At 42.5% G+C, this 11,241-nt stretch overlaps 1 protein-coding gene across 1 annotated transcript in view; it reads right to left on the bottom strand.

Annotated features, from left to right (window-relative positions):
* Positions 1-2,939: 2,939 nt before the first annotated feature.
* LOC147444106 (mitogen-activated protein kinase 15-like) overlaps positions 2,940-11,241 on the bottom strand; it is a 43,679-nt gene continuing 35,377 nt past the window's right edge. The window contains exons 10-11 of the mRNA XM_086526836.1: positions 3,894-4,069; positions 2,940-3,811 (exon numbers count right to left, since the gene is read on the bottom strand). Of these exons, the coding sequence (XP_086382962.1) occupies positions 3,528-3,811; positions 3,894-4,069 (460 nt within the window). The 3' untranslated portion in view covers positions 2,940-3,527. The remainder of the gene's footprint in view (positions 3,812-3,893; positions 4,070-11,241) is intronic.

Raw genomic sequence — 11,241 nt, 5'->3', positions numbered from 1 at the left:
GAAAGCCTAAATCTGGCACCATTCTCACCTTGTGCACTTAAATGAGCCTACACTTCACTCAGAGTATCTAATTGATATATATTTACCAAAGCAGTAATATGATCATGGATATTTTCATAAAGCATGAAAAATTAGATAGGGGCCCTCCCTCTGCATCAACCCATAGGCTCTTTCAATCTTCCACTTTTGCAGCAGCAAATATGTGTTGATGGTCGATCTCTGACATGTTTGAGAAAATTGAAGCTCTACCCGCATATTTTGTAAGAGTTTGGCAATCTTGAATGGTAGCTAATGAAACCAAGGATCATACACAGATGGTGATGCATGGGAGAATTCTTCAGCTTGAGGATTCCTACTCTAACCTAGCCTCTCCCCCTCATAAACTCATTGACATTAGAGAGACTCACATAGGAAGAAATGCTACCTCCAATAGTGCCCTTGTTTGTACTAGAGATTTTTGGGCAAGCAAGATAGAGGACAGTAAGAATATGGTTGACTGGTCAAGAAAAAGAAAAGTAATGGTTTTGTGCTCTCCGTTAGAAATAAAGATGGCACTGAAGAGTTAAATCATCTGATTTTTTTGAAGATATCAATTAGACAAGAATGTCCAATTGCTCCAATGTTATTTTGTATAACCTCTTACTCTTTGGATTGGCTTGTCAAAGCATGTAAGTAGGCAAGCTCTAGATCTTTTACTTCAGCTCTATTAGGACGTTCTAGATCCTTTACTTCACAAGTCATTCTGTTTGGCATAAGATGTACTACTCACACTTTGTCCCTAATGTCTTATGTCTTTGAAGGGTGTCTTTCCTTGATTCAAAAAACTGAAAGATAGCAAAAGTCGTCTGCCATTGTGTCTAGGTGCTATTGTAAGCGTCGGCTCGGAATGCGAGAAGATTGTACGCTTCTTTGAATCCCCCCCCCTAGAGGCCTAAGTTGTATTTCCTTTTTCTCTATTTCTCAAAAAAAAAAAAGTTCAGTTGTGTGTGTGTGTGTGTGTGTGAGTCAGAGAGAGAGAGAGAGAGAGAGAGAGAGAGAATTTGACAAGCACTGGTTATCACATCATCAGATCGTCACCAACATTGGGCACTCATTCATAACATGCAAAGGTGCTAGAGGTTGGCACGATTTGGTTGATCCATGAATCCTTCCAAAATGACAAGATATTGATAGCTTCCTACAATTTAAATGGTACTTGAAATGTTCGGTCGTGCGGTTTATCTCATCTCATTAGGATTACTTGGTCAAAACAGGGCTGATGTAACTACTCCGTGTCAGAAGGTTGCCTCCGTTGAACTCCTTCCTCAAAAATAATTCGACAACCTCCTAATGCCAATGCAAATAACTCATTGGCAAATAACTCGAGTGTTGGAAGGTATATTTGGGAGCTGTAATTTGCAATGGCATTTTGCAGCAATCACATCATAAACCAAAACCAGTTCAAGTGCTTGATAACACCAAGATCATAATCACGAAGAATACAGTATCGCTGTCTGAAACTTCCTTCTTTAAAACAATGATGCACAAGGGTTACATCCAATGGATCACTGACAGCCTCTTTTTTTCCTCTTCCAACAGAAAAACAATAAAGTCAAGAAAAGCGCAGGGGCCTTGGGTTTCAGCCTTCCAAGAAGGTGCAAAAGTTATACACTCGTGTTAATCATCCCCAAGACAATCTAACCATTAATCACACCATGCACTGTAATGCCTGTACATCATACGCCTAGCTATTCAACATCCCAACTAACATCATCAAAATGCCCCACAGAGTTTAAAGCAGTTCGTACACCGGAGTAAGGCATGGGTCAAGAGCTGCAAATGCCTACCACTAACTGATGCATATAAAATATACACTAATGTATACTCATCCACAAAAAAAACATAACCATGAACTCCCATCATTCACAATAGTGAGCTTTACACATTCACACCAACTTCATGAATACCCAATACAGCATGCACTTAATTAATCAAGGCTGCCAAGAGCAAATGCAAACAGACTGCAAATATTCATTATATTATTTTTTATTTTTTGGGGGGGGGGGGGGGGGGGGGGGGGGGGGGGGTTTGGGGATCGTGCACACCATCTACATTTTTTTAAACCTGCTTTCAACCACACCCTGTTCACGTTCAACCATATTCTTACTGTCCTCTATCTTGCTTGCCCAAAAATCTCTAATACAAACAAGGGCACTATTGGAGGTAGCATTTCTTCCTATGTGAGTCTCTCTAATGTCAATGAGTTTATGAGGGGGAGAGGCTAGGTTAGAGTAGGAATCCTCAAGCTGAAGAATTCTCCCATGCATCACCATCTGTGTATGATCCTTGGTTTCATTAGCTACCATTCAAGATTGCCAACTCCACCTCATAAAAGCCTACCACTAACTGATGCATATAAAATATAAGGAACAAAGACTGCAGTAGATGTCGATATGGTATATGCACCACCAAAACAGAACGAAATAACACTATCAAATGGATGTGACTTGAAGGAAAACATCACAATTTGAATAAGATGTCTGTACTCTACTCGACAACATTGAGCGCGATGAATGTTGGAGAAGTCAAGATTCAGCAAGTTATACACTAATGTATACTCATCCACAAAAAAACATCGAGCGCGATGAATGTTGGAGATGTCAAGATTCAGCAAGTTATACACTTATGTATACTCATCCACAAAAAAAACATAACCATGAACTCCCATCGTTCACAATAGTGAGCTTTACACATTCACACCAACTTCATGAATACCCAATACAGCATGCACTTAATTAATCAAGGCTGCCAAGAGCAAATGCAAACAGACTGCAAATATTCATTATATTATTTTTTATTTTTTCGGGGGCGGGGGGGGGGGGGGGGGGGGGGGTTTGGGGATCGTGCACACCATCTACATTTTTTTAAACCTGCTTTCAACCACACCCTGTTCACGTTCAGAAAGAACGCACGGTGTCTATTTATTTAGGCCTTATACGCTTGTTCGAAGATGCTAAATGTTAGTAGCAAGAATCAGGTCAAAGTGTACAACGTAAGCTTTAATACAATAGTCTTCACTATTCTTTTTATGTAAGCTGTCACCATATCTTTAGGATGACAGACATTGTTGAACAGGGGTGTATCCTTGGAAGAGGGGCTTCCAAGCATAAAAGAATTGCTAAAAAAATAGTTTCCAATTGTGGATACTGGAATGAATGACTTGTTTTTACAGGCCAGTTTGTAGTCGTCAGGCCCCTCTTGTATATTAATGAGGCAAAATGCCTAAAATATTCCTTCCCCAGTGGCATATACCCACCCACTCTGCGAGGCATTTTTCAAGGTCCATAGCCAGCCTGTTTTCAACTATATACCACCTCAGTGGCTTTGGCTTTCCAAAGCATAGGACCTGAACCTTAAGAATATTGAAGATTTTCCCATTTGTTGGACGAAAGCTACCTTGCAGTCCGAACCAGCCCAAATGAAGTAAAGCCCCACAAAGAGGCCTGTCACATGTTGTTGCCCAAAGCTTCATCCAGGCAAAAGAATTCTTAATAAGCTTGGCTCGCCCCATTTGAAGCTGCCGCAATTTTGTGGCCAACGCCAATACCAGCAAATTGCGTCTTCGGTTGCATCACCCCCTCCACCGACAAGAGTTCTCTCTTTTCTTTCTTCTCAGGCACCCCTGTCACATTCCTGCTTGGATAGGAATACATGGGAAGCCATTTTTGAGCAGAATTTGATGAGATTCCATTCCGAGCAAACCTTTGAGGATCATACCCATTGTCAACAGGTAAACCCGGACCAACAACTTTACCTGGCTTTGCTGGATGACCTGCAAAGAAAACAGCCATGTCAAGGGGCTGTGCATGATTCTCATAAAAACACCAAGGCATACATCAGAATTCGAAATGTACCTGACAGCACCCTTGAGCTAGCATGTGATGAAGACTTGTAATAACCTGTGGGTAAGTTCCCTGTTTGCAACTTCTCAGCCTCACGTACATGCTTTACACTTTCGTCACGTATGTCAAGCACGTGATCTTTTGCCTCTGCTCGTTCCTGTGTCTTGTCAGAATAATACAAGCAAGGCCTGCAACCAAGATGACACGACTCTCTCTCTCTCTCTCTCTCTCTCTCTCTCTCTCTCTCTCTCTCTCTCTCTCTCTCTGCTCATGCATGGTGGCTCATGCATGGCACATCCAAAGCAGGTGGACACTTGTAGAAGCATGCACGTCAGGTGGCAGTTCTTGCATGGCAAGTACCAGGTGAACCCAATCAGTACCAATTCTTGCATGGCAGGTGCATGGCGACCCCAAAGCTGCCATTTTCAGCCAAGGCCACCACACCCAGGCATCTGCAGTTAAGTAACTAGCCACTTGTCCAAAACAGCCCATTACAAGCTCAATTAGAAAGAGAAGATGTGCACAAGTGGCACATCTGCCAATTGGAACACACACACAAACTCATTTAAAGGGCTGAATAACCAATTGTACAGGGCTTCTGGCACACTCTCTCCCTCTCAGTCTGCCCTCACAGAAGCAGGGTGCCATCTCTCTCATGAGCATTGTACTATAATAAAACAATAAAACAAATACTGGAAGGGGCGCCTACTAAGGGGCCAGTACCGTGCCAGCATAGGGAAGGAACTCTGCATCTCCACTTCTCTTGATCCCATCTCTACCTCTCAGCCCCTCTCTCTCTCTCTCTTACTCTGTCTTATAATTCCATCATCAAAGTGCTGAATTTCTAGTTTTTATGAGCTGAAAATTCCCCACCCCATAGGTAGTAGGCCAGCCAGTTACACATCTACATTGATCTAATGATATCCATTTTTTAGATCAATTTTGCTATAAGGAAGTAGAACCTTGTAAAATCTCAAGTATATCATCTATCCTGAGTATGGGATACCTGTTCTTGATGATGATCTTATTGATCCATGATCAGTCTTTCTTCTGAACTAGCAAAACCAGAGAACAAAAAGGTAACGTACTGTGCTAGATCAATCACTCCTCTCATTTTGTTCAGTTCTTTCAGTTTTCTCGCGTGTGTTGAACTAGATCTTCGGCTTGGAGTGTCCAAGTCTATTACAGTGGTATCGGAGCTCAGACGATTCTTCTTCTACAAAGGATCCGATCCCTTTACTTGCAACACACATGGACTCAGTTGACGAATCCCACCATGAGGGAACTGTGGCACCTGATCACTTAAGTTCGGGAGAGAACAAAGGGAGTTTGAAAACACAACCACCCTCTGAAGATTCGGAAGGAGAGTATGTTGCGTCTCCAATACGCGAAATTTTCGATCAGGCACCCAACTTTACGAGATGCATCCTCGATGGCGTACAGCCATCCGTTTACCTCCTAAGCCAGCTTTCAAGGACAACACTACAATACCAAAGCAGAGGGTGTACTCAAGAGAATGAATTTGATGAGGCGGTAGCGCGACAAGTCAGCAGACTCATGAAGACAAAGAGGCAACCATGAAAGAAGAGTCAAGCATCAGACTATCCCGCCTACTTGGGTCGGAAATCTACTTTTGAGAATGACCAAAAGACAAAGAAACGTGTGCAATTCGAGGGTGTTTCCAGTTCATCCTCGTCCTCTTCTGACAGTTCAAAGAGTTCTTCTTCCTCGGATTCTAGTGACGAGGATAGAAAGAACAAGAAGAGGAGAAAGACTCAGAGACAAAGTAAAGGTAAGAAGAAGGCAAAGAAGAGTAGATTCCGCAGAAGATCTTCACAGTTCCGGATGAGGACTCTTCGTCCTCCAAGAGCTCCGATTCTAATGAGCCGATGTATGCAACGCAAAGAAAGTACCTATACAGAGCCAACAGTTCAAAGAGTTCTTCTTCCTCGGATTCTAGTGACGAGGATAGAAAGAACAAGAAGAGGAGAAAGACTCAGAGACAAAGTAAAGGTAAGAAGAAGGCAAAGAAGAGTAGATTCCGCAGAAGATCTTCACAGTTCCGGATGAGGACTCTTCGTCCTCCAAGAGCTCCGATTCTGATGAGCCGATGTATGCAACGCAAAGAAAGTACCTATACAGAGCCAACAGTTCAAAGAGTTCTTCTTCCTCGGATTCTAGTGACGAGGATAGAAAGAACAAGAAGAGGAGAAAGACTCAGAGACAAAGTAAAGGTAAGAAGAAGGCAAAGAAGAGTAGATTCCGCAGAAGATCTTCACAGTTCCGGATGAGGACTCTTCGTCCTCCAAGAGCTCCGATTCTGATGAGCCGATGTATGCAACACAAAGAAAGTACCTATACAGAGCCAACAGTTCAAAGAGTTCTTCTTCCTCGGATTCTAGTGACGAGGATAGACAGAACAAGAAGAGGAGAAAGACTCAGAGACAAAGTAAAGGTAAGAAGAAGGCAAAGAAGAGTAGATTCCGCAGAAGATCTTCACAGTTCCGGATGAGGACTCTTCGTCCTCCAAGAGCTCCGATTCTGATGAGCCGATGTATGCAACGCAAAGAAAGTACCTATACAGAGCCAACTAGTACGACCACCTCGAGGATAGGGGCAAGAAGCTCAAGGATTTCGAGGGTGGAGGGTGGGCAAGCATTAAAGTTTGATAGGTTTTCCGGATTTAGGGATACCCACAAGGCCCTCACTTTTATCCAACACTTTGACATCGCTTACTCTAGAGGATGCTACTGAGAGCATTGCAAGGTAGGCATCCTACCTTAAGGGAAACGCACACACCTGGTGGTCTACCCTACTTCTACGGAGGGAAGCACCAACAAAGTGGCTACAGTTCATGGCTCACCCAAGAATACAAACGCAATGTAATCACAACTTGGAATCATCTAAGGATGACCAAGGAGGACACACTGGATGTCTATTGTCAGAGATTTTGGGATACTTTTCTACCGGTCTCTTCTTTCAACCTTCAAGCAAAATATTGAGCGATTCTGTTGTGGGCTACCTAAAGAGATACAGGATTATCGTCTGCAGCAGAAGTCCAAGTCCATGCAACGACTAATGGGCATGCCAAACAAGGGTTTGCAATGCACAAGGGCACTCTTATGTACCCTACAGACAAGCTTGTAGCAGTTCAGACCGGACAAGAACACACAACGGTAACAAGAGAAATGGAAAGCAACAGAAAAAGAAACCTTCAAGCCCTCGATTGTCAGCAAAGCAGCGCGCCGAATACTACAAAGGGGGTGAATGTTACGGATGCGGGGAACAAGGGCATGTGCTTGCCAAGTGCCCCGCTAAATCAGTCACAAGACAAGCCAGAGAGTTTCGAAGCAACAGAGGAGCGAACAAAGAAGGAAAGACAAAAGCATGACTGGTAGCAAATTTTGTGGGGATTGACCTTGAACAAATGGACGAAAGTACGGAGCTCTGCATAGCACGGGGCAAAGTACCAGATCAAGAAGCCCTCATCTTCTTCGACGAAGGAGCCAAGGCCAACTTCATCTCGACTAAATTGGCGGCTTGACTTGGAATTACGCCAGAGGAAATTGGACCACCAACTGAGGCAATTCTAGCGGCACCCAGACAGGATGCTGCTATTATACTTGTCATAGGCAAACTTCGGTAGCACTATCGGGGGTATTTAGGTCACGAGGACTTTTAAATCATGCCTTTAGAGGGGTGTAAAATCCTTTTGGGAATCCCCTGGTTCCATAAGAACAGTGCAGTGATCGACTACAAAGCAACTTTGAAGAATGAAAAGGGTAGAGATCTATTACTTGATGTAAAACTAAAGGGCAAGTTCGTCCCACTTGTATCGGCTTCAGCCATTTCAAAATTAATGAAATCCAATCAATTTGTTTACTCGATCTACTTACATGAGTTAGATGACAAGAAAACGTAAAATTTGTATGACCTTGAGAAGGAACGACAAGAATTTTTGCAAGCTCAAGCTAATTGTTTCTCTGAAGGCTTACCAGGAGAGTTACCTCCTCAACATTCTGAAGATCACACCATTGATTTGATTCACGCCACCAAACCGGCCACCTTACCGAGTTAGCAGAGCCCAAAACGAGGAAATTATGCACCAAGTGAAAGAGCTTCTAGAGAAGGGTCTCCTTCAGCCCAATACATCACCTTCCTGTTTGCCAATGTTGTTAGTCGTGAAGAAAGATGGCTCTTGGAGAATGTGCATTGACTACAGAGCTCTCAACAAAATTACCATCAAGAAAAGGTTTCCAATACCCAAGAGCGATGATATAGTCGACAAGATACAAGATTCTAAATGTTTCATTAGAATTGACTTGAAAAAAGACTATCATCAAATCAAGATCGCTCCTGGAGATATATACAAGACCGCATTCAAGACGTCCTTTGGATTGTACAAGTATTTGATGATGCCTACAATGACTAGCATGGCCCCAAACGACTGTGCTTTCCTTGAAAAGATGAAGGAAAAAATTTGTAATGACCCATATGCTCGGGAGTCGCGACATCAATCTCAAACTCCAACAAGGAGAAAGAAGCACTTTACGGGACTTTGAAGAAGTTAATGGGTTGTTGTACTATAGGGAACTTTTGTATATACCATCACCAGAGCTAAGATTGCAGATACTTCAAGAGAGACATGATTCCCCAATAGCAGGCCCTTTTGGAGTAAACAAGCTTATCACACTGGATTTTTGGTGGCCTCAAACGTGGAAGCACACACACATGTGACGATTGCAATAGGGCCAAGGCTCCACGGCATGCCCAAATGGATCACTTCAACCCTTACCCATCCCTAGCAAATTGTGGTTTTCTCTTTCCATGGATTTCATTACAACTCTATCCCCTCTAAGGGCTATAATTCAATTCTGGTGGTTGTCAATAGGCTCACAATGATGGTAAATTTCATTCCAGCAACCAAGTCAATCGCCAGAGAAGAAACGGCAAAGCTCTTCCTTGAGAATATCTATCGCTATCATAGACTTCCATATGACATTGTCTCATATCGACGGCCACAATTCATATCAAGCTTTTAGAGAAGATTGTTCAAATTTCTAAGAGTAAAGATTGACCTCCCTTCAGCCAACCATCCACACAGTGATGGACAAACACACAGGGTGAATCAAGTTCTAGAGAAATATCTCCAATGCACAATCAACTACCATCAAGACAATTGGGTAGAATTGCTAGCCCTATCTGAGTTTGCCTACAACAACACCATTCATGCTTCCAATCGACACATCCCATTCTTTGCTAATTATGATCAGCCCCAAGGATGAATGTCCACATGAACTATCGAGTTAAGAATCCGGCTGCCACAAATTTAGCCACACATCTACAAAACATTTATAAAGAATTAATGACGAATATAAGAAAAGCTCAACAAAGCCAACACGGACGAACACCGAATGCAACATCTACCATACGAGATTGGGGATTGAGTGTGGCTTCTCCGTCACGACCTACGTTCATCTCGCCCTTCGCAAAAGCTGGACTATCAAAGACTTGGGTCATTCAAGATAATGGCCATGTGAATCCAATCACATACCGTCTCCAGTTACCACATTCTATGAAAATTCATCTAGTCTTCCATGTTTCATTGTTAGAGCCTTGTCATCAATGCGAGATCCTTGGCAGATGCTCACACCCACCACCGCCCTTAGAGCTTGATGGTCATGCAGAATATGAAGTCAAGCAAATCCTTGACTCTAGAATCTCTCGTGGAAGACTTCAATACCTTGTACATTGGAAACGTTATGATGTGAGTGAATGAACATGGGAGCCTGCAATTAACCTCCATCGCGCTCCAGCCAAGTTCGTGAGTTTCATCAACAATATCCATCAAAGCTTGCCCCTACATCAAGAAGAACAACCGCTCCTCGTGGAACTCGTCGCTAGAGAAGGGGGTACTGTCACAGATGCAAGCTCTTAGAAGAGTTCTAGTTAGTTCTAGAAGAATGTAGAAGGTTCTAAAAAGTTCTAGAAGCTTGAAGAGGCCCTAGAAAGTTCTAGAAGCTAGAAGAAGAACCTAGAAGGTTCTTAATCTCCTTAAGCTTGAGTAAGAACCTAAACCTCCTTAAGCTTCAGGAAGAACGAAGGTTCTTAACCTCCTTAAGCTTCAGGAAGAACCTAGAAGGTTCCTAACCTCCTTAAGCTCTAGTATAAATAGAGGTCTTGGGCTACAAGCCCCTAAGTCTTACCAATGAGTGAGGTCATTGCACGCATTGTGTAATGGATATATGATTGATATACATGTAAAAATGTAGAATTTATGTTTTTTTAAAGAAGGTACATATTGTTACGTACCTTAGAATTTTATCAGTATAAAGGCATGTACCTTGCGTATTGAATTCGAACCGTATCTTACCTATTGATTTGGATCCTAGCTTTATTTTAAAAGGGTTTGGGCCCCTTGGCCGGGTTAAGTAAGTTGGGTAGGGTTAGGTTTTTAACCCTAAACCCCTATGGACCTCTCGGCCATAATCTGCAAGTTGTTTGGGGCTAGGTTTTTAATCCTAACCCCCAAGTGTCCTCTCGGCCAATATCTGCAAGTTTGGGTGTACCACGTCATCAGTTTGTGACAAAACCCCAAATTCACAAGCTTGTTTTGGAGAACCGTGTGGGAGAATATAGGCACTGGGCTTAAATTCTCGTCCTCGTTTCATCCACATACAAATGGGCAATCAAAGATATCCAACTCGTTGGTTTTATCAATGGGAGAAGTATTTGCCTCTGGGGAGTTTGCTTACAACAACACTATTCACACATCTAGGCACCAATTGAGATTGACAATCGACGCCAATATGACATGAAATGTTTCGTGGTTTTGACCATTTCGGGGGTTTCAAGGTTTTGAAATGTTTCGTTTCAGAGCAAGAAAAAAGCGAAATGGGTTTCATAATAATATATATTTATTTATAATTATTAATTATATATGCACACATATACCTATATACGTGTGTGTACATATGTGCACACTTCACTGACATCTATATCTGTAAGCACAGACATATTAGGTGTGTCATAGTTAAGGGAATGGCCATTTTTAGGTCTTTGTTCCACGTTCTCGTTCCAACTTCCCGTTCCAAATCCCCGTTCCGTGTTTCAGGTGTAAGTATCCATAACAGGGATTGACATTCCATGCCCGTTGTCGTTCCCCGTTCCAGGTAACTACAAGGTGTGTGCATGCATGTATAAGCAAGTATAGGTACACATACAATGGGAGACAAAGGAAGGTAGAGGCAAAGAGATTCAGTGCCCAGTGTGTTGGAAGCTTGAAGAATACAAAAACACAAATATTAATTTTCTTTCGTGAGAAAAACCCAAATCTATTCTTTCGTTGTGTCTTCACTCT

Source organism: Adiantum capillus-veneris, chromosome 13 (assembly GCF_014529385.1).
Source record: "Adiantum capillus-veneris isolate H3 chromosome 13, ASM1452938v2, whole genome shotgun sequence".
NCBI lineage: Eukaryota > Viridiplantae > Streptophyta > Polypodiopsida > Polypodiales > Pteridaceae > Adiantum > Adiantum capillus-veneris.
The sequence above is the reverse complement of the archived record's forward strand: the minus strand, read 5'-3'. Positions and strand labels throughout refer to the sequence as shown.